This window comes from Patiria miniata, unplaced genomic scaffold (assembly GCF_015706575.1).
Source record: "Patiria miniata isolate m_02_andy unplaced genomic scaffold, ASM1570657v1 HiC_scaffold_1, whole genome shotgun sequence".
NCBI classification, from domain to species: domain Eukaryota; kingdom Metazoa; phylum Echinodermata; class Asteroidea; order Valvatida; family Asterinidae; genus Patiria; species Patiria miniata.
The window spans coordinates 22,524,079-22,547,329 of NW_024037047.1; the positions used below are offsets into that span (position 1 = coordinate 22,524,079).

General features: G+C 40.1%; 2 protein-coding genes across 2 annotated transcripts in view; one reads left to right on the forward strand and one right to left on the reverse strand.

Annotated features, from left to right (window-relative positions):
* Nucleotides 1-638: 638 nt before the first annotated feature.
* LOC119725727 (N-acetylglucosamine-1-phosphotransferase subunits alpha/beta-like) overlaps nt 639-23,251 on the reverse strand; it is a 41,084-nt gene continuing 18,471 nt past the window's right edge. The window contains exons 14-25 of the mRNA XM_038197277.1: nt 21,134-21,342; nt 20,457-20,605; nt 19,206-19,324; nt 16,352-18,777; nt 15,481-15,668; nt 14,388-14,540; nt 13,616-13,790; nt 12,516-12,601; nt 11,427-11,525; nt 3,061-3,228; nt 1,721-1,811; nt 639-739 (exon numbers count right to left, since the gene is read on the reverse strand). Of these exons, the coding sequence (XP_038053205.1) occupies nt 659-739; nt 1,721-1,811; nt 3,061-3,228; nt 11,427-11,525; nt 12,516-12,601; nt 13,616-13,790; nt 14,388-14,540; nt 15,481-15,668; nt 16,352-18,777; nt 19,206-19,324; nt 20,457-20,605; nt 21,134-21,342 (3,944 nt within the window). The 3' untranslated portion in view covers nt 639-658. The remainder of the gene's footprint in view (nt 740-1,720; nt 1,812-3,060; nt 3,229-11,426; nt 11,526-12,515; nt 12,602-13,615; nt 13,791-14,387; nt 14,541-15,480; nt 15,669-16,351; nt 18,778-19,205; nt 19,325-20,456; nt 20,606-21,133; nt 21,343-23,251) is intronic.
* LOC119725734 lies at nt 4,699-6,422 on the forward strand. The gene has a single exon (XM_038197288.1). The coding sequence runs from the start codon at nt 4,826-4,828 to the stop codon at nt 6,386-6,388; it is 1,563 nt and encodes a 520-aa protein (XP_038053216.1). The 5' UTR covers nt 4,699-4,825; the 3' UTR covers nt 6,389-6,422.

Here is a 23,251-nt window from a genome sequence, read left to right on the forward strand (position 1 = left end):
CCTCAATACAAATCTGGAAGAAGTATAATTATACATTGACATTATGTGCAAAAATATACAAAACAAATCTGCCTTTTACCACCAAAATTACCAAATTTAAAGTCCTTCTACTGTTAGATTTTACTGTACAAGTACTGAAGACCTACATGTATTGTGCAATGCAGTGTACGTCCGGTTAACTCAAATATTTTTTGGGATGAATTTGCTTGTTCCACTTTCAAACTTATTAGAATGCACCTTGGCAGTTTCGCTTTGTGGTTTATTTGAAACTATGTAATAAAAAAATGCTGTATTCTGTCTGAGAGATCCCCGTTTGCTATTTTGCAGGTTCGCAGCATTGCTAATGTTGCTAGCATCGCGAACTTTGAGTGTGATCCCTGGCTACATGGCATATCTACAGGTTTATGGCTTCTGACTAGCGCCCCTTGAACAAAGACATGGACAAAATAGGAAGCCGCCAACATAGGGCAGGATAGCTCAGTTGGTAGAATGGTGGAACAGCAATCCGAAGGTCGCAAGCTCAAATCCTGTCCCAGTCAATTTCTTAGTCCAACTTTTTAAAGAACAGTTTGAAGTTAACCGCTACCATTTGATGGCACGGACAAGCACTGTACAGGTTTTTTAGTTCTTTTTTTTACGAGTCTTTTTTCTTGGTTAGTCATACATGCTGAACCTTTTCCGCAACTTCACTCATTTTCGTGCGGCGCCTTGGACAGCAACGCCTCCGTAATGCCACCAGCTACAACAAATAAAAAGAAAAAAACTTTTGAAAACACGAAAACTTAAAAAAAAAAAAACATTTGTCCCATCCCAATGAAACTTCAAAAGAAAGAGGCATCTGGTCATACCATGTAAAACTTCACAAAACATTGAGACAAACCTCCAGGTAAACCTTTAGATAAACCTTGAAGGTAAACCTTGAGATAAACCTGGAGAAAAACCTCGAGGGTAGCCTCGAGGGTAAACCTTGAGGGTAACCTTGAGAATTAACCTTGAGGGTAAACCTTGAGATAAACATCAAGATAAACCTCGAGGGTAGCCTCGAAGGTAAGGTAAACCTTGAAGGTAACCTTGAGGGTAAACCTTGAGGGTAAACCTTGAGATAAACCTCAAGGGTAGCCTCGAGGGTAAACCTCAAGGGTAACCTTGAGGGTAAACCTTGAGGGTAAACCTTGAGATAAACCTCGAGATAAACCTCGAGGGTAGCCTCGAGGGTAAGCCTCGAGGGTGAACCTCAAGGGTAAACTTCAAGGTAAACCTTGAGGGTAAATCTCGAGGGTAAATCTTGAGGGTAATTAACCTCGAGGGTAAACCTTGAGGGTAAAACTCTAGGTAAAACACCAGGTAAACTTTGAAATAATGAGGGTAATCCTCAAGATAATCCTTTAGATAAACCTAATCCTTAAGGTTTAAATAAACCTCAACATAAACCTTGATGGTAGGCCTCGAGGTTTATAAACCTCAAGATAGTCCTCAAGATAACCTTGGTGGCACACCTCGAGGAAAAAGTCCACATAAACCTCACAGTAAACCAGATGTTACCCCCTCTTGAATTTTGCATTCTTCCCAAAGCTGATGAGGTTTTTTTTATTCAAACAAATTCTAAATAAGGCAAAAAGCATCCGCTGTTAAGTCACATCAGTGTGGTCTTAAACCACTATTAAAATATATCCAAATTTCCAAATTCTGGGACAGAAATTCACGGAAAAATTGTACATACCTGACGGGAGCAAAATGATGCTATACTGAAAGCAATCAGAGCAAATAGGGAGATTTGTGTCCAGAACCTGAGCCAGTCACGATATCGCCTCCTGTAAAGAGAAAAAAGTTTATAAATAATTAAAGATGCGCCGTTCACGCTCTGCAACAAACTGAATTTGTAGCCCCCACAAATAATGACCTTTGAATATTTATTATATTGACACATATGCTGTTTTTGTTTTGGTGTCTGAATGAACAAGGTGTTCAACAAAAGCCATGTAAAAAGGCTTCCATTTTGGGTTGTCTTTGCGCACGATCTGATCCATCCTACAAGTAGACTGGTTCTTGGTACACAAGTTATCATTCCTAAAGGGAGGTGGTGGGGTGGGAACAAGTCAAACCTGTGCATATTAAATTAGTGTCGGGCTGCAAATAATTCAAAATTTGAAGTCGTTTATCCATCCATGGGCTGAGTTTTTTCAGTCGATGTCTCGAAAGGTGAATTTTAAAAGTAAAATCTATTTTGGCGGGTGAAACTAAAACACAACACAGGAAGTACATCCTAAACATTAACTCTTGCCCAGCTGAATCAAACACGATCCACCAGCAACTTTTTGGTCAGTTTTTGTTGATCCGAGAACCAAAAATCATTTGCTATAGCTTTTGAATTCAGCTGATATTGGGTTTGCCCTTCACCGATGTATTTTTAATTCTTTTTTTAATAACTCATAGATGTCCTGAATAATTGTGAGAAAAAAACTGGTATGGGTGGGACTCAAACCAACGACCTGCAGCTTACTATTTGCCAAAATCTTTAAATACTGGACCAACGAGCTTTCCGGGATCAGCTGGCTGCTTCGAATCTGATATAGCAGCGGGTACTGCAACCAAACTATTGATTATAACATGGAATTTTGCGTCAGGCCAGGGTTATGAAAATTCAATTTCGGGTTTTGCTCTACACCCACGTATTTTTTTAAAGCCCAAAGTAGGTCTTTTCTCACAATTACTCGGGACAACATGGAGTATACCGTGCGAAACCCAATATTGAGTTCACACACACGGATGCCTAATTCCATCTTATGAAATTAGTTGCTTTCACTCTGCAATAGCCGTTAGATGTAGCTGAATTCAAGACCCTCCTCACAAAATACCTGGAGCGGGGGTATGGGCAGGATTAAGGTCTAGAAAGCCAAAGTTTTTAAGTGGTATTTTAAAACTGTGTGTTCCTGTTTGTGGCAGGTCATGCATTTTGTGCTCTGTCAAAATGACGAAAATTAGGTTTTAAGGTGAGATTCTAAGTGATGTATACCAAATGACATTTTTCTGTTCCTCGTTTTGCTGGAATGCCCTGCTTACCATTCCCGTAGTTCATCTACGTGTAAGAACCGGTTTCTATACTCTCGTGGCAGCTCAAACTGCGAGACGATCGGGAAGAGTGCTTCGTAGAAATCTTGCAGCACGGCTTTCACCATGTACGCGTCGGGACTGGCGTGATCAATGTTGTCATTCAAGCAGACAAATTTTCTGCGGGAGCGAAGAAAAAAATGCTAAATAAATGCAGTGGCATAACTGAGGGCGGGGCAGGGGGGACGAGAGCCCTGCGTTTCTCCTCAGAGTTTGACAGAATAAAATGAACTTCTCCCCTCTCCTTTCCCTCCACACCCCCAACCTCTAAGTTTCCCCCTCCTCCCATCCCCGGAAAATACAACCACACTTCATGCCAATACGAGTTTTCCTAGCTTTTTCAAAACATTTTTTTGAGACGATGGTGGCAGCAAACATATCGGTCATTTCTCCATTGCTTACATCATGTTTAAGGCAAAGCGCAAATGCTCAATATGACGCGAACCATGGAAAAAGGACCAGTGTGTTTTCTGCCGCCAGCACCTCAAAAGTCTTCCATCATGTTCATTGCAAAACTAAACATCCCTGTGCTTTATAACATCTCTTTAAATATTTAAGATTGTCTGACAAAAGACGAAATTTAGCATGAAAGGCGCACTTAATAACTGATGTTGCTGGATGAATTTGAATAATAGAATCGGTGTAAACATTTTTAAATTGCCACAAAAACCTTTGATGTATTTTACTACAGAAATGTCACAAAATTATATTCAAACACAAAAATTAAATGTGCAAATTGAAGCTTGGCAATGCAAAGCACATATGCCTTGTTTGGCTTTATTGTGTCACGAAAAATATGTTTGAGGAAATTATATGTTGGAATTATTATTATATGAGGTTTGTTTGTAATTTTTTTATGATTGTATATTACAGATAAGTTGTTTTACTTGTATAAGATTGGTTGTTACGAGTACAAGATTATTTGTTGATAATTGTATGGAAGTTTATGGAGAATTGTCAAAAGTCATGGCCGTTTCAATTACTGTTTAAAACAAAACCAAATTATAAAAAAGGAACCTACATGTACGTTAACTTTGAGTTAAACCTCAATAGCACAAATAATTAACGATGTTTAATTTACAAAACCTTTGAAGAACTTCAATACTTGATTAAATTCGGGGCATACATGTACATGTAGGTACAATGTAGTTCAGCTTTTACTTTTTCAATGACTGCCATTGTGGATTTATCATGTCAATCACACCGGTCTGCAGACATAATGAACATGCGTCGGTCTCTGTGAATGGCTAAACGTTTAAACATTTAAAACGGTTCTCAAAATATTTGCTAAACGTTTACGAAATTAAATGCAAAGTCACATCCTTAGAAGGCAAACAAACAAAACTATGACACTTTGACCTCAGTTATCATGGCAAGAAACTGAAAACACTTTGCAAATTTTATTCAGAAAAGCAACATGTTGTACTATGGACCCGACACACCCAACATATTTATAGGCACCACGTCACCTGATGATATCATGCATGTAAGTGAACTTTGCTCACACCAGCCTCATCGAGTCACTTTGTGTTAATTGGCGCCATTACTTTTTACATGAACTCCATGTTGAGTTATCATTGAGATCAAATTTTGTCGCAAAGGAGACACGTAAACTATTTGGCAACCATTACCGGTTTACATGGTGAGGTAGTGCAAGTGTTGAGTTGCTGATCGTAACCATTTGGCTGAGATTGCAGTGGAAAAACATTTGACAGTCATGGCGGAGAGTACAGGATCGAGGCGGACAATTGATGATGATTTCTGGGTCACGAAACCGACCGATTGCCAAACCAGCGACAACAACTTGGGAGGAGTCAGTGTTTGGTGTGATGGGGACGATATCTTTAGATTCCTAGATAATGTGTGTGAGGGAGACAGACTGGAGTTAGACAATGACAAACTGCCGTACCTGCACTCCTGGGCCATCTGCAAGTCCATCAGTAAATGGAACCCCTTTCCCTGGTATGCAGTCCAATTCTTCAACGACGATGAGTGGGGCACGTACTCAACCAGAAATACCTTCTTGAATGTCGCATTCCCACCCAGTAAAGATGTAACGGCAATTGTTGTTACCCCCATCTTTACGTTTTTATTTAAGACAGGCGGTAAAGTAAGGATCAATAACTTCACAGATACATGTAAAGACTGGTCACCACCACTAGGCGAGAGACGTATTCGCAAGGAAATCACGTATCAGCTCAAAGAATTACATGAGATTCATGCAAGTTTAGAAGTGTACGTGTGCAGAAATCGGTTCATAGACAGTGAGGACTTTGTGAACTACTGTCGGTATGGCTACTGCAAAGACAATAATTACAGGAGAGTAAGCGAATGGTACAGCAAGGATAATATCGACATCGAGGGCTTCTTTCAAGAATTTCGCGTAGGAGACAGGCTGGAGTTCAGATACAGTTCTCCGTATCAGCGCTGGGGCATCTACATCGGTCAGTGGGGGAACGACCTCAAGCAAGTAGTCCTGTTTGACCCGGGCGACTCAGCAATGACTTCCTCGGGTATTGGGTCCTCGGCGAGACCTAAACCAGAACTTTGGGTTAAATCCATTTGGATACATGTAGTTATCGAAGGCAGACAAGTCAGAATCAACAACAAAGGAGATCTGAGGTGGTCAACATTAGACGGGGAAAATATTCTTGAGGAAATCAGTAGTCAGTTGCCGGGTAAGACGCGCAGACATGCATGCAAGGTTTTGTTCAAAGACAGTGAGGACTTTGTTAACTACTGTCGATATGATGACTGGCGCATTAATTTCGGGCTGGTCTGTGAGTGGTGCCCTCCGGATCCATCGCCTCGGTTGCATGTAGGTGACAGGTTGGAGTTCAGTCGCACTCTGCCGTACGCGCACTGGGGCATCTATGTCGGCGACTGGGAGGGTAAACACCACCAAGTCGTCCACTTCGCCCCAGCTGCTGACGGAAATGCTAAACTATTCTCCAAGAATAAGAGCTTCAGTTTGGAGTCGTCAGCGAAAGACAAACCAGAACTCTGTGTCGACGACATCTGGGAAGTTTCCGGAAATGATAAGGTCAAAATCAACAACGACAGAGATCACTTCTGGCCACCGTTAGTCAGGACTGATATTTTGGATAAAATGAAGCATCAGTTGGACAGTCAATCAGATGGGAACAAGCCAGTGTACCGTCTTTTCTCCAACAACTGCGAGCACTTTGTGAACTACTGCCGGTATGGGAAACATCACAGTGACCAGGTCAACCGCATTTCTTGGATGTTTGACCAATTCGTCGCATATCTGACGAAGTGACGAATGGGCCATTTTGGTGGTTTTTTTAATTGAGTTTTAGGGTTCAAAATATTTGAATTTTCAGATTTTTAGGTTTTTATTTCATAAAAACACTTCAGTTTTGTACATTGTAGTTCTGAAACCCACTAAGTGACGAATCGGCACATGTTGAAAAAACTGTTTCTTGCGAACTGACGATTAAATTATTCGACGTTTCGTATATATCAAAACAGTGCGCATCTATTATCTGATGTAGTGACGAACAACCAGGTATTCATTGGTCCGTCAGCTTTCAAAACAAACGGCACTGCAACACTATAATGATGACTTGAAACAGATAACTGTAACTACTTCACCTTAATGTATATATTTGTGTGTGTGTGGAGTTCTAATCGTTAAAATGAACAGAGTACTAGGCTACGTCTGCGCAGTGTATAGGCCTAAACAGACTGGGATTTATTGTATAACCGTGGGATAAATTTTCCTTCAAAACTGGTATTTTATAGGAATTCCACAATAGGCCTACTGCATTTCGAGGTATTCTCAAAAAGGAGTCCCTTCAAGCGGCTAATTAGAGCAGAAAATCGTATTGGAAAAAAACCCATTCTGAAATGAAGTGGGTGAAAATAAGGATTATTAAACAAAAATATTATTTTATTCAAAACATGTGCGGTACATTTTTTTAAAAAGTGCGTTCCATGGGAGACCCGAAATACTGCATATTGAGATTTTCTCGAAAACGGAGCCCGTTTAAGTGGCTAATTGGAGCAGAAAACCTCATTGGAATGAGCCTATACTGAAATTAAGTGTGCCCTGGAGAGTGATGATTAGGATAATCAAATAAAAATATGAACCATTTAAACAATATGTGCGGTACACTTTCTTTCAAAGACGACGGTTTACAGCATACCAAAAATACTGCATTTGAGATACAATTAAGTTTGTATTCTTGGAAAAGGAGCCCTTTAAGTGGCTAATTATAGCAAAATGTCTAATAGTAATAAACCTATACTGAGATTATTATGCCCGGGAAGATGATAAGTATGGGATTATAAAACAAAATTGTGATTGTTTTTTTAAACAATTGCTGTCTCAAATGAATGAATGATTAAATAAATAGCGTCGTTCATTGTTAATTCACATTCACAGTTTTCTTTTCTTATCATTTTGTTGATATTTTCCATAATAATAACTTTTTTATATAATTAAGCTACTTTATATTATTAAAACATATCATAGCGAGTACTTGGATTTGAACGTGGGGTTTCAGCGTTACCATATTTTTTTCCTTAAAAGATATTGAAAAAGTTTGTAAAACATAAACATTTCTTTGAAAATGTGCGTATTTAGTGTTGTAAAGAAGTGACGAATATGCCATGAATTAGTGATGCGAAAACGCGCACACACTCAAAATTTTATCTTACAAAGTGACGAATAAGAAATGTTTACGTGGCGAATAAGCACAATGACGTTTATTGCTATCTCGCAAAGTGACGAATAAGTTTCACAGCAAGAATTAGACAAACCTTTACTCTCACAAGCAAAAAACAAAGTAATAGATGTACTTTAACAAGCAAATAACTACCTTGCATAAATTAAGAATGTAAAAGAGGGGAAAGTGACATCGAAAATGAACACGTAAAAAGTGTTCAACTTTAAACGCGTTTTTCTCAGAATGGAGTTTCCGCGTATTCGCGCGTATTCATCGGTTCGTCAGATATGCGACTAATTGACGAAAGGTCAATGAAGACGGTTTCAACAATTAATCGATTCGGTCCACCTCTGGTGGAATCCTCCCTCCCAGGCCACGGCAAAAAACATAGCAGTACATGCCAACTAAACTTCTTCCCCAAAAGCTACCCCATTCCTGAGCCAAAGCTTGGTTAGCCCTCTACTATGAAGGAAGGGTGCATACTTTAAAAAAAAAATTGGAGTAGAAAAAAGTAAACCTCTGCTTTACCCTCCTGACACATGCCAACATTTCTTCAACTAATTTATCGGGCACATTCATGATGCAATTTGATTTGTAAATTAATTGGGGAGTTTCCACTGGATTGCATGTTCAGTGATACAGTCTTTCCAAATGTGTATCTTAATGTGCTTATTTAATTGATTTACTAATGAACTCTGCCAAATTTTTATACAATGGCTTCTACATGTACATGTATTTGGACTTTGTATCTGTTTTTGCAGGCAATTTTATTCAGTACTTGAACATACATGTACATGAAGCTTGAAATTGCGTATATTTCTATTTGACTAATACCCCAATGTCAACATGTACATACCGGTATGTACAATGTACAAATTAAAACATTTCATTATTCAATACTGAAGGACACAATGTTATGTTTCTTCCTACACTTTTGATTTTAGTTTTGGTTTCATTATATTAAATTTTAACTGGTTTATTTGTATTTCTGTGAAGCGCCTCGAGCGTCCAGTTTTGATGCATTTGGCACTTTTATACAAGAATTACAATGTATTTATCGTTATTAATATGTAGATTTGTTTCTGTTAGTTAGAAATAAAAATTCAGTGCACAGTGCTTTGTCCCAGACAGACTGTTAGCTCAATGTGTGGTGTAACTGCAAAGTGTTAAGCACCATTGACTGTGGCCAGTACTTGGATGGGAGACCATTCCATGAAATTGTCCTGGTTGGTGGCTTGTTTGGGATATGATGGGGCTCCTTCAATCCTGCGTCTTTCGGATGAGACATAAAACTGTAGGTCCTGTGCCTTGTGTAATGCACATCAAACACCCAGCCTGACACTTATCATCTTGCCCCACTGTTTTTGGATTGGCTGCATAATGCGCTGAGCATGTTTGGACTTGGACTTTGGAGTACACTGTACGTGTATTGATTTATGTGATACGAATTTGAACATATGGAATTTGCTCAATATAAATTAACATTATTACACACTACAAGCTTATATGATTACACGTAGTCAGTGACTTTTTTTGCGTTGTTTTTGCACTGGAATGGAGTAAAGGTTAGTATTATATAGGCAACATGAAAACGTTTATCATTCAAATTCATCTATTGCAATATTCAAGCTCGTTCAGGAACATTGATTTTGTGCACTTTTAATGTCATGCAATTTCAATTTTAGTTCAAGCAAATTCGAACCATGAGTACATATTTTCATCCAGAGTATTCAATTTTGTCTTGTATACATGTGCCAAACCGTGCAATTCAAAAAATATTTTGTCTCATTTCACACAATTTAATCGTAAGTTTGTTCAATCATCATTCTTCATTTTGACGTCATAACTGCTAAATTTTGCTTCTAAATTTAAATCTACTTTGTTTTGTTGTTCTTTGTAATCTTTACACTTCTTTGGCTACTTTGAGTTCAGTACCAGTACCTCTATTTGGTCTGATAAAATTTTGCAAGTGAATGTGCCGAATTGTGCTTGAGGACACAAGGGAAATGCTTTAGCACACACAAGATTTACTTACTTACTTACTAAGTTTTAATATGAATGATAGAAGTCAAATTTGGCAGTAGCTGAGATGAATTTAATCTGCATTGATGAATATTCATGATAACGTACTTAATTATTAAAGTTGACCTGAATGATAAATAATTGAATCAGTTTTAGTAAAAGCGTTTGAAATTCTTCTCTATCAAAATTGACAGAGTTGGTAAATTTGATTTCAAAACATTTAAAGATAGCCAGGAAAACCTATATGATAAAATTCTATCAAGGTAATTTCTTAAGTCCAGTCCTTCAAAGTCCTCACAAGTCCATCACAAGTCCTCCAGTTCTGAGCTAAAGCCGAAAAAACCAACTTCTGCTTCCGATTACATGCCTTTTCAAAAAAAAGGTTGGTTGGTCAGAATTTTTTGTGTGTGCAAATTTCTTTATGCAGATTGAAATGGGGTGTTCAATTATATGTGAAGTTTTAGCCTGAATTATTTCTATTGAACTACGAAAGCTATACACGAAATGGCAACAAAAAGTGAATAAAACCTACCTTAGTTATTGTCAATATATTTACGTTCCATAATTCTTAAAAAATAATGGAAAATTCAGGTCGTTCGCACCATATGCACAATGCTAGTCAAGACGGGAAGCTGGTCAAAACTCCGAAGTGTGTGATGCACTGTGCATGTGTGGTGCGCGGCCGACAGACCTCGTTTTTATGGTCGAAAATGTTGGTAAACATACTGCATGTATCACTCCAAATACGAGAAGTGCGATCTCAAAATGAAATTTTGAACACGGAAAACACACACAGACAAGCTAGATCAACTCTGTGAATTAACTTGCAAAAATGTTATTTCTCCATCAGTGTTTTCTTGGCTTTTTTACGATGTTGAATCCGACCAGTTGACAGTGCACTGGTGCCCTGCAATGCATCTATAGCCATGCTAGCACTATCGATCGATCGCATAGCCATGCACAGACTTATTACCGCATTTTCATCATGTCTTCTAAACTGGCCCCGGCGTGGCGGGAACCAGTTGTCGCTGCACTGCGCTAGGTTTACGCACGTGATTATAGTCACCTTGACATCGAATTGCGAAGTAGCTATCACCTTTTATCGCAAAGCGAATTTGTCAAAATAACAGAGGTTTCTTTTGAAAAAAATAGCGAATGTAAGTAAGAAAACAAATAAAAACAAGCATTTTTTGACGCAAATGGGTTGTTGAGAAGTATTTTGTGAAGACAGAAAAGACAACAAGAAGATTCAATTTTTATTTATTCAATCATTATTTTTTTTTTTGGCCTAAGTCACAAGCTATACACATGAACTGCGACAAATTCCTTTGTCATTGATCATCCCCTTTCACTCGTGACAGAACTTGTGATTTACTTTCAGTTAATTAACTGAGCTTGTGATTGACTTGGGTACAACACTACCCTGGGCAGCGCGTTAGCGAAACCTCGGCCTTTGTTTCCCAGCGTTGGCTTCACTTTCATGGCTTTACGTCCTGACTTTCGAAACTCAGGCTCAACACTTTCTGCTGCCACTGAACATCAAATCCTATATAAATATGAGGCAAAAATTTAGAGTATTTCGTTTGAATTCAGAAATGGACTTACTTTGGGTTCTTCCTGATGTCATCCAGTTGACCTATGACCTGTGACACATTGGTTCGAATCATCTTAAAGGCTATATCGTCATCACCCAGGATTTCGTACCTGAAATGACAATCAACCATTGAGATGGATGCGTATTGTATGACTCTAGAAACCACAGAATTCTGCGCCTTTATTCAATTTTCCATGCTTACAGCATGTACGGGGCAAGCAAACAAGTTTTGTGCATGCAACACTAGCAAAGAAATTTTGCGCTCACAGCACTAGTTCAGAAACTCAGCACTGTTCTTTTTAAAGTTACATTCCCGGGCTATTTTTGAGTTTCATCCCAAAAAATAGATTCCTTTTCTAAATTGCTATTTTTCTAGCTATACAAAAGTTAATCGCTTTTGAAGGAGACATGGACTGAAAGAAATCGAACTACATTTTGGTTACAGGTCTCTCTCAAATGACGTCATTCCAACAGACCAGCCACGTGCATCGGCATTTTGAGCATCAACTTGCATAACGCGCATCGGCTGCGTCGTATTTCAAACATTTCGAGCATCAAGCGCGTGTGTTTGGAACATTTTCAACACTGCGCAATGCCTGCTTGATTTGTGTGAAATGCACAGTTATAGTTCTAGTACAGAGATGGCCGTCTTTGAGAGAGACCTATTGAAGTATTTCTTTACAAATTTCAAATTTCTTGCAGACCGACAATAAATCTGTAAATAAGCCGGTTTCCGCCCCACAATCAGTATCAACAATGAACCAACCAGGAACCAGTTTGCTGTTTGTGCCCAAAATGCAACAGTTTATTTGTCAGAATAAAACATTCAAGTTAAAAATGCATTAAGAGCGAAAAAAAATGGAATGTGTTGAAGAGCACAGGAATGTAAATTTAAGCAAAAATCCTTATTTTACAGAGTCAACACATGAGCACAAGCCAAATTTCCTTGCTAACCCATGAAACAAACAAACCGTTGACTCAGATTATGTTCCAAATTGGCAAGAATTTCTTTGCTAACGGTAAAGCAGAATCATGAACCATTTTTTATAGCCCGTAGACCTGTTGACTTTTTTATCTTTTAAATACACTGCCCAACTTACTTGTAATTGGTTTGACCTTTGACACTTTTCTGCATCAGATCAGTCACCGCTGTGCACTTAGCGACTAAGGCCTTTGTTACTTGCGGCTGCAAAAACAATAAAATATTGAAGAAGAAAAAAACATGAAATGTGCAAATCTTTGCGAAAGGACTCGGGTTCCTTTGCAATAAAAGTTGTTTTTTGTCTTTCTATCAAGTCTGTTTTTTTTTTTTTTCAGGAAAAACATTTTAGTTGGCATGTTTTATGCACATGAACCTTTTAATACTGTATTGGTTTTTTAAATGCAATGGTAAAGGGCGGTGCTGAATATAAAAGTATATTGAATTGAAAATGTATTTCATTGACTTGATACACCAATTGAAAGCAGTCAATATTTGTGTATTGACTGTTTCAAGTGGTATGGGCTCCGTGCGCTAACAAAAGAGGGCGCCCTTTTACCTAGCAATGACGTCCCATGGGCAGGACACAAAGATTTCCCTGGTTGACGCGCGCACACCGTTCCTAGTGTGTGACGCACATACACCAGGGGATTTGTACTATGTACACGCAGTGGCCGCGCTTCGCGGCAAAATATTGCAGTCAGGCAAGATGGCGTCGGTCAGTCACCCCCAACTGTACTTTCTTTGCCGGTGAGGGGGTACTTGTGAACGGAGCGGATAGCAATCAAGATAAGTTTCTTTATTCGCTGACCATCCTCGTGATTGGCATGTGACTGACATGTGATAAACTAGTGAGTGAATTAGGATCCTTGATTCATCGTACGTCTGCATTTGGTTGACACGGGACAAGTGTGTGATTGACTTGTGATTGACATGCGATGGACACGTGATTGACTTGTGATTAGCATGTTATTGATGTTATTGATATGTGATTAACATGCATGTGATTGACATGTGATTAACTTGTGAGTGATTTATGATCCTCACTTCACAGTATTTCTGCATTTGATCGGTATGTGTTTGATTTGTGATTGACATGTGATTGACATGTGATGTACATGTGATTGACTTGTGATTAGCATGAGATCGACATGTGATTGACATGAGATTGACATGTGATTGATACGTGATCAACATGCGATTGACTACTGACTGACTGACCATCTTCTCTTCGTAGTACTTTTCCTGCATGAGGCTTGGGTCTTCATAGACATCTTTGCTGAGGTTCTTGGCACACTGGATGAAGTTGTTCTCCAGGGAGCTCAGGGTTTGTAAATCTAGAGGAAGCTCAAACAGCCTTGTGGCTAAGGTACGGATTTCCCGATCTGACAACACCCTGGACAATTTTCAATCAAAACCACCGAGAAAGTAAATGAAGTTGAAATTAGAAGTTAAATACATCAACAAGAGCATTATCCTTCTGTTTTTAACCATTTGTGATGTGATCAAGCTACATGAGTCATTTGTTGACCCAGGTCAATTTTTTTTTATTACAGATTTGAAAAGAGCACAATGTCAGCATTACTGCTGTGAAAACCGCATGCTGATACCATCTTTAGTTCAAAAATTATGGAAGTTGGAACACCAAGAGATGTAATGGGGTGCTGTGATGAAGTGATCTTATTTTGGCCTGTACCTCCAAATAAAAATTCCTGACAAACTACTCATTTTAATAGCTTGATCGCATCACACTTTGTTTGCCTATTACTGGTTCTCATCTTGAATTTTGTTTCTAAGGTAATACTGCTTCTCAATCAGATGAACATACATGTATGAAACACAGCAAAATGAAAAGACTAATTACTAAACAAGCATGCAGGATCTATAAAAAAGAAGACGTATTTCCAAGTTCGCAACATTTTGCAAATTCTGCAATGCCAATTTTGTGCCAAACGTGACCCGGTCCTTACACGTAAAAAACCCATACACATACCCGGAATGATCGGTGTCAAACTCGTCAAAGATTTCGTTGGTGTCCACTTCCTTCGGGGAGCCGATGATGTAATACATGTAGGAGAAAGCAAACTGCATGTCCCTGGAGTGACGGATCTGATGGGACGACGTCTCATCAAACTCAGCCGGAAATCTGATCGCAAAGAGAGAATTTTTCATGTTTTAAAGGCATGGTAGCAACATTGCCCTGAAACGTACCTACCAATTTCACAAAAAAGTAACAGATAAAGATGGAACTACTTCAAGTACAAAATACCCTGTGAAATTATTAAGCTTGAAATGGTATCATTCGGAAGAAAACAATCATTGAATGTGATTCGAGAAAAGTTCCAGCGGGCACATATGTTTACATGGACGTTAGCAATGCAATCTACGAGTATTAAAATAATATTCATAAATACCTCAGACAGTTTAGCTATTCCTATTGGTCGAGAGCCCGTCACGTTGCCGGTTTTAAACGGATGATAAAGACATGGCTAGCTGGTCTTAAACACTTTTCCAGTGTCACAATAAAATGTGGACTCCTAAAAATCCAGTGCCTCTTGCCGTTTTATTGGTTGAACGTTCACCGTCCTCACGTAGGCATGCGCAACACTACCAGCGAGTCAGAATTTTATAGTTCTAAATTCAAAACGCAACGCCCCAGGTGCGTTCTGCGCGACATCGCGTCCATGTCGCGCAGAACATGCTACGCGTGCGTCAATCTCCATAAAAGGGTTGTTTACATCTTACTCGCCAGCTGAACATTTCATTATTTTGCTAGAGGGATGTTTCAAAAAGCATGAAGTGAACTTGCTGAACAAAATCAGGATTTTTTGAACGAATTGTTTGATCTTTTTTTACCGAAAAGGTATTTATGAATGGGAATAAATGTGTGCTCGGTCGGTATTTATCACTCTGTTTAATACCACTTAGAGTCTGGGTGCTGATAATTACCCTCGCCTCCGGCTCGGGTAATTATCAGCACCCAGACTCTAAGTGGTATTAAACAGAGTGATAAAAACCTCCGGAGCACACATTTATTCCCTTAATAATAATTTTGGAGGCTTAACCGACTTTTACTCCAAACTTACTCTGCTTGTAGTTCCTTCATGATGTTGACGTCAATCATGTGGGGTATGTGGCCCGGCACTTTGCGGGATATGAACCCGAACCGCTTGTTGAACAGCCTGTTGACGTGGATCAGCGAGTCGGCAAATGTGTCCAGTGTCTTCCTGCTCCTGTAGCTTGTCATCTGGTAATCCGACTTTGTTTCTTTTTCCTAGTAAAGAATACGATGTAATTTTACAGAAAAATTGTGGTGAATTTTTGTTTTGGGGGTGGGGGGGGGGGGGAGAGGGAGTGTTATTCTACGAAGTCATTCTGAAAAGTAGCCATACTTTTCAGGCAGCCCCAAACGCTGTATGATGTTGAAACGTCCTAGATACAACACTTGCAAAATATAGACTTTGGCAGATATACATGTATGCAAATTCTATACATAACTAAAGCTAACATGCCTAAAGTGAAGTAAAACCAGTTACCAGTTCACGCCGCGATTATTTTGACAAGAACGGAACAAGGCGCGGGATTTATTTTCACTCGACCACAAGCCAGGCGGGTTGAAGCCATTCACCGTCAATTTCCAGCCTCGCTCGCTGCGAGCGGGTCGCCGACAGATATTTCCGGACTCACTCCCTGCGTGTTTATCTGTCATCCGTTCTGAAAACCGCAAAACTTTTGCGTGTATACAAGGCCATTGGCGCAAACTGGTTAAAACTTTAAAAGAAAACCTCAACACACTTAGAATGTTTGAGTGCAAGAAATTTAATGATCAACAGCATGCGCAAGCCTTGTCGGAAATCTTGTGTGTGCATTATCATGGGGAACAAAGATGGCAGCTGTTGGCTTCAGAACTTAGGCATTGTTAGTCAATCCTGTTAGCATACAGGTCAGTGGTCTTACCTTAGGGACTGCTTTTCTCTCCCACGGCAGGAAGCTTGTCTTCCTCATGAACTTGTCAGCATCCTCCGCCATTTTCTCAGCCTCTTCATCCGTGACATCATCCATCACCATGGCAACGGCATCTTCCTCCTGCCTTTTTGGACTTGCGCCTTTGGCGCTTGTTTTATCAGACTTTTTATAAATGCTACCGTCGCCTTCGGCATTGATTCTCATTTGTTCAAAATATTTCCCAAGGTGCTTTGGGTGTATCCCATGATGCTCTCTGTTACTAGGCAGTTCTCCTTGGGCATTACCAAGTCTGTTAGATTTTGCATGTGGAAACGGTGTGCTGGAAGAGTGAGTGAAATTTAAATAAGAAATTTCTTCTAGTAAAGATGTGTTGATGTGGTGCTGTTCTGTAACCAGATCATAATTTTCATCTGATAAAAGTTTCCGCCTTCGGAGATTCATGTCATTATTCCCAAGCCCCAGTTTTCGTCCAGTTTCTTTCCTTCTGCCCTTATATAATTTCTTTTTCGGAAGCTCTTCATCTATTATCCTTTTCTGCTCCTCATCTTTTGGAACCAGTTGCGGCTGGTTCAGTCCAGCATTCTGTTGTTCTTTCCGGTCTGGTCCGGCAATTTCCAGCCCAGGCCGGTTCAATCCAGTTTTCTTGTCTGAATCCTGCTGCATCTGTTGTTTGACAGTGTCGTCTTGTTTCGGGATTTGTTCCTGAATCTGAGCATTTTCATTGGGCAACCACTGCTCCGGTTCTTTTGCACCGAACGGATTAAACCTGTCCTGAGGAAACTGGTTCTCGGCAACAAATTGTCTGTTGGCAGGATTTCCCTGGTTCCCCTTGTTCACCAGGTTGGGAGCAACAGGTTGACGGTTGATCAGGACGGGTTCCCGCCAGTTCTGAGGACCGACTTGCTCAACTTGCCCCCGAGGGTTCAAAGCAGCCTGCTTCGGGGGCTTCCTGTTGAACAGGACTGGCTCCAGTTCATGGATATTTGGCGGCCGCTGCGGATTTAGCTGACCACCTAACTGGTTCCTGCCGTTGTTCTGATTGGGCATCTTCCTGCTGTTGTCATGGTAATTTAGATTATTCATGGAGGGTTGTTTTTGTTGGGCTTCACCTCCTGGTCCGGCAAATTTGGAGTTTTTGGATAAATCTTCAGGAATTTTATCGTCCACCTGGGGGGCATGGGGCTGCTCTTGCTGTAGCTTCTGCAGGCCAAGTTGTTCCTTCCCTGGTTGGGAAAACGGTTGTTGCTGGTTTAATTGCTGTTGTAACTTGGGCTCCTGTTGCTGTCGAAAAAGTGGTTGTTGATTCAGTTGCTGCTGTTGTTGAGCTTGACCTTGTGGTTGTTGTGCATTTACTTGTTGCTGTTGCTGAACTGGCAACTGCTGCTGATTGATTTCTGGATACTGAATATTAAGATGCTGCTGCTGCTGTTGCATAGGTAGCTGCTGATTCTCAGGAAAAAGTTGCTGCTGTTGATCGCTTTTTGGCTGCTGCTGTTGAAACAGGGGTTGAAGCTGTATTTTTGGTTGCAGTGGCTGCCCTTGTAAGTCCGCCTGCTGCTGTTGTAGGCCTGGCTGTTGCTGCTGCACGGGTTGCTGCTGTTGTTGCATAAGTGGATTTTGCTGTTGTAAAATTGGCTGCTGCTGTTGTTGTTGTAAAATTGGTTGCTGCTGTTGTTGTAAAATTGGCTGCTGCTGTTGTAAAATTGGCTGCTGCTGCTGTTGTAACAGTGGCTGTTGTTGTAACAGTGGCTGCTGTTGCTGTTGTAACAGTGGTTGCTGCTGCTGTTGTAAAAGAGGTTGCTGCTGCTGCTGTTGTAAAACTGGCTGCTGTTGCTTTTGCGAAATTGGCTGCTGCTGTTGCCCAAAAGCTTGTTGTTGATGCTGTTGAAATACTTGCTGCTGTTGCTGTTGCACAAGAGGCTGTTGGACATCAACAACTTCTTGCAGCTGCTGCTGCTGCTTTGGCTGTTGGTTTATCTCCTGCAGTTTTTTACTCTGATCGAACAGAAACTTTTCCTTCAACATTTGTTCCTTTTGAGCTAAAGTTTTCTCTCTGGTGTCACGGACTTCTGGTACTTTACTCCGACCAAATCCAACAAAGTCTTGTTCCCCTTCAACGCCCTTTCTCCTCACCCGTTCCTCTCCCAAATCCGGCTGGAAATCCGCCTGCCTGAATTTCATCTTCTTCAATTCGTCCATGCTGTCCTCCACATTAACTCTGTCATTTTCCGGTTTGTGGAGCAATTTCCCGTCAGCATCTTGCAAGAGTTTTGGAGAGTCACCAACCTTCTGGTATGCTGCAATATTTTTGTCAGCTACTGCTTTCTCAGCACCTTTGTTCACATAATCCGGTGACTGTAGATACTCTTGAAGAATTTGTGCCTTCAATTTTCTGTAGCCTTTGTCCGTGATGTCCCCTACGGTTGAAAAAAAGTCAAAAGAGCGTGCAAGTTAACCTAAAAACCTACGAGGGTGATGAGAATACAGCACATCCAGGAACCATGTGTAGGATCTACAAAGTGTTTAACATCCTTTTGTTTGCATTATTTTGTGTCCAGACTGGGTCCGTCAAACCAAGGGCAATAAATGGATATTCCGAAATAAAGAGAGCTTTACACTTCACAATATTTCAAAAGTATTGCAAATGCAACATAGACCAGTTAAAATTTGCTTCACGAGAACAATATCGCAAGTAATTTTGTTACTCATTTGTTCAAAGACATTGAGAGGCAAACTTTATGAATTCAGCGTGATAGTGAATTTTCCCTCTACAGGAAATGATTGTCTCAAGTCAGGCTAACACAAATAGCGCCCTCTACATTCCATTAGAGGCCAGGGGGCTTACCGTCTGCCAGTTTTTTGTCGAGCTCGGCCAGTTTTGAGGTGACTTCTCCGCCGAGTGATTCTGTGTCAATGGCTGGCAGTTCCACAGCGGGGTTGGTGTTTACGTGAATCTTGGGCCCCCTGGAAAAGGAAGAGCAGAAAAATATATTTAACTTTACCATCTTTAATTACTGTCCAATCAAAAAAGTGGGATTTGTACTGTGTAAAACAGAGCTTTTCTTATAATGAACGAAATTCTTTTGAAGATTTGAATCAAGTACAGGGGAGCGACGCTTTACCGAACACCACTATACCGAACATCGTGCTTGGCTCCTGATTTTTGTGTGCAAAATGTATCGAACATTGTTGTTGCAAAATGTCAATAGAAGAGTGACAAGTGGCTATTATTTCCCTAAGGAATAGAAGGGGAAAGCCACCCATTGCTGTAGGTAGTAAGCTCAAAAAATATGTAATTACATCATTCAACAGTCAGCATGTGTTCAAAGTTGTCTTTCAGTAAACTACCAAGGCGTGCAGGGTGAAGTTCTAAAAGGCGCTATTTATTGAAAAGTGAATAGCGGAGCACCAGCAGCTTAAAATCACTTTCGTTATAGCGGCGTTCCACTGTACATTCCATTGACAAGTTATAGCCGTTTAAAATTCCCATTCACCGACATGTCAAAACAATAAAATACTGAGAAAAAGGCCTTTAAAGTCTGAAGTTCTGAAGTCGTGAAAATGACAGACTGTAAGTGTTTTACCTGAAAAACACTGTTATTGCGAAAGTTTTATGCTATATCTTGAAAACATGCGTAATTCATGTATCAAAGATTTCAAATATCAATAATCTGAAATCCAAAATTTTTTTTAAAAACTCATTGAGTTTTTTTTCTTCATTTTCTTCACTAAGGCCTGTGTCTAGTTCCGTCTCATATTGCCAGAACGCCTCACAATTGTGCGTACTGGTTTGTGCATGCATAGCATGAAGTACACACAACTAAATTTATTCTAAATGTGCACAAAGCCACAGTGTCTTCACATGATCATCAGGCGTTGTTTGGCAATGCGTTCGAATATCTCTCCCAGTGGTCTCCCCCGATTCTCCTGTTCTTGCCGTTGAGGGGGTACTTGTGCAAAGAGCCGATTGGGGATTAAAAAAAACTTCTCAGACGAGGAACTGGAAGTTATTTGACTGAGGGGGTACTTGTGCAAAGAGCCGATTGGGGATTAAAAAAAACTTCTCAGACGAGGAACTGGAAGTTATTTGACTGACCTTTCATGCTCTGGAATGTCAGGGAAAAGGACCTTGGACAATTCATCATCATCATCATCGGTTTTATTTGTCTTTTCATCCGTTTCTTTGACGATTGTCAGCGCCCTCTCGGGAATGGGGACTGAGTTGACTGTCACGTTGAATGCCACCTGGGTTGGAGAGAAAATTAAATATTAAAAACTTACAAGTAATGTCATTGGACAGTAAAGTTGGATTTCTGTAGCAGAAGCAATCAAATACAGTGTACCATTTGGCACAAGCCAACAAGAGTAACAAGGCTTGTCATTGGATAGAAAAAAATGGCATACTGTTGTCAGTGACCAATCACATACACTGTTTCATTCCAAGTGCATCAACCAAAGTAATACAGGGTCTGTCATTCATGTCACTGGACAGAAATCTAGCCAAAATCTGACCGAACCAATCAAATACAGAGTCCCATTTTGTACCATACAGTAAGCTAACAAGAGTAACGTTGCTTGTCATTGGACAGAAAAATGGCATACTACTGTCAGTGACCAACCACACACACTGTTACATTCCAAGTGCATCAACCAGAGCTACAGGACCTATCATTGGATAGAAATTGAGCCAATTTCAGCAAAGGCCAATCAACACCAGTGTTTCATTCCAAATAATTTAGAAATTGTTGATCCTCTCTCTCCATCAATACTTACGTTGAGCAGCGTCCCGTCATTCTTCTGTCCGCTGACGTTAACACTGATCATCGTGTCCGATATGTTTTCGTGGAGCAGCATGGTGATGAGTTTGTACTTCTGGGCGACGGTGGCGGTCCGGACAATCTTGTAATCGTCATACTGTGCTTCGGTGATCGAGGAATTGGCGCCGAAGATGGTGGTCAGGTTCAAGAAAAAGACCATGATTCCTGAGTGGGTACGAAAAATATAACGGGGTTTTTAAGAAATCTTGGCTTCGTCCCCGCTTCAGGCTCCTGGTTCATGACATGAGTTCTCCGACTTGACAGACAATACAGGGTGATTCAAAAAAAGCAAAACCACAATGTTGGGACTATTGTAATAGTGAAGTTCTGCATATAGCACTTTCAAAATCTAGGATATGAAAGACCAATTTATAAGCTAGTACAAGGATCACTCAAATCACCCATGTACTTTTCAAGTTATGGAATTTTAATCACAACCACCATTTTAAAGTTCTGTCCATGGATCACAAGAAGGTGTGTTCTTTTTTCAAAATGAAAACAAATCACATAGGGATGTGTGTGTGTGAATTGTTTTTGTTTTGCTGAAAGAACGCACACCTTTTTTGTGATCCGTGGACAGAACTTTAAAACGGTAGTTGTGTTTCAAATTACGTAACTTGAAAAGTACATGAGTGATATTTCTACTAAAAGAAAGCTTATGAATTGGGCTTTCATATCCTAGATTTTGAAATGCCTACACACACAACTTCACTAAAACAATGGTCCCGACATTTGGGTTTCGCTTTTTTCTTACTCACCCTGTATTGGTCCATTATCTGCTATAGAGAGACCAAAATTCTGTCGCACAAGGTAAATGGTTGGGTTTTTTTTCATTGAGTTTGAATGTAGAAGGATTCCTTTGAATCTTGGGCTGGAGAAACAGACGAAGACGAATTTGGGGATGGAGCCAGGTTTTCGTAAACCCTCAAAGTTAAAGAAAGCTTGGGCTATCATCGGTGACCAGGCCGCAAATTGTTTTTTTCCAAACGGTTCTGGTTTGCCATCTTCTGATTGGTCCATTACATACATATCTAATGCCTTGTTCTAGACAACACAAACCCAACATAGGCTTTACCCAACATAGGAAATGTTCCTTCCTTACTTATGCTATTAAAAAGGTAAAACAAGAAGCAGCTAAAAACGCGAACTCGGATCACCTGATTTGAAGTCTGGACTACAGGTACTTCCAACCAGTCCACGAATCTGCTGACAATTGTCGGTGATTTCAACACTTTTATTCCTTATTATATAACTAATTCTCTAAAGCACTGGACATCCTATGAATATGTATAACGCAGAGAGAGCGCCCTCTTCCGATATTGCTTTGGTATAAACAATTTTGCAACGGTTTTAAACCAGACGTATAAAACTGCTCCAACACATTTTAAAGTTCTGTCCACAGATCACAAGAAGGTAAGTGCTCATTCAGCAAAACGAAAACAAATCACAAAGGGATGTGTGTGAATTTTTTTCATTTTGCTGAAAGAATGAACACCTTTTACACATAGTTTGGCATCTTAGTAACGGGTATATGAAGATTGTGTGTAGGTGGACATTTTGACTGTTCTTTATACTTATTTTTATTGTGCAGGATTCATTAACCCTAACTCCCTAGGCCTTTTTGCTATGATGTAGCCTCAATCCTGCAAAATCCTCCAATTGGCCTTATGGAAAAATAGCATATACATTGTACATGTAGCCTCAATCCTGCAAATTTCTCCATTATTTCTTGAATATTCTGCAAAATCCTGCAGCAGTGACTGTCAATATGTCGAGGCTTGGCCAGTGACATCCTGGAGCAGTAAGGAGGATTTCAAGCATAATCCAGGCCTATATTCATGCATGGTTAAGGCAAAAACAACACAAGGTACGGCCCAAGACCTTGACAAAGTGCATCCTACGAAATCAGTAACACACTTTTGCCATGTAACCTAAATCCCCCAAATTCCCCACTTTGACAAAAAGGATTTTGAAGAATTCAGGGCGGTTAGGGTTAAAACTGCCAAATACTCTGAGGTAGCTCTGGTGATTTTTGCCTCGTTTGGTTGGGTAGGGTAGCATTTTTGAACCAGTG

Excerpts from the sequence above, each read along its gene's own strand:
- LOC119725734 (XM_038197288.1), top strand. The coding sequence starts at position 4,826 with ATGGCGGAGAGTACAGGATCGAGGCGGACAATTGATGATGATTTCTGG.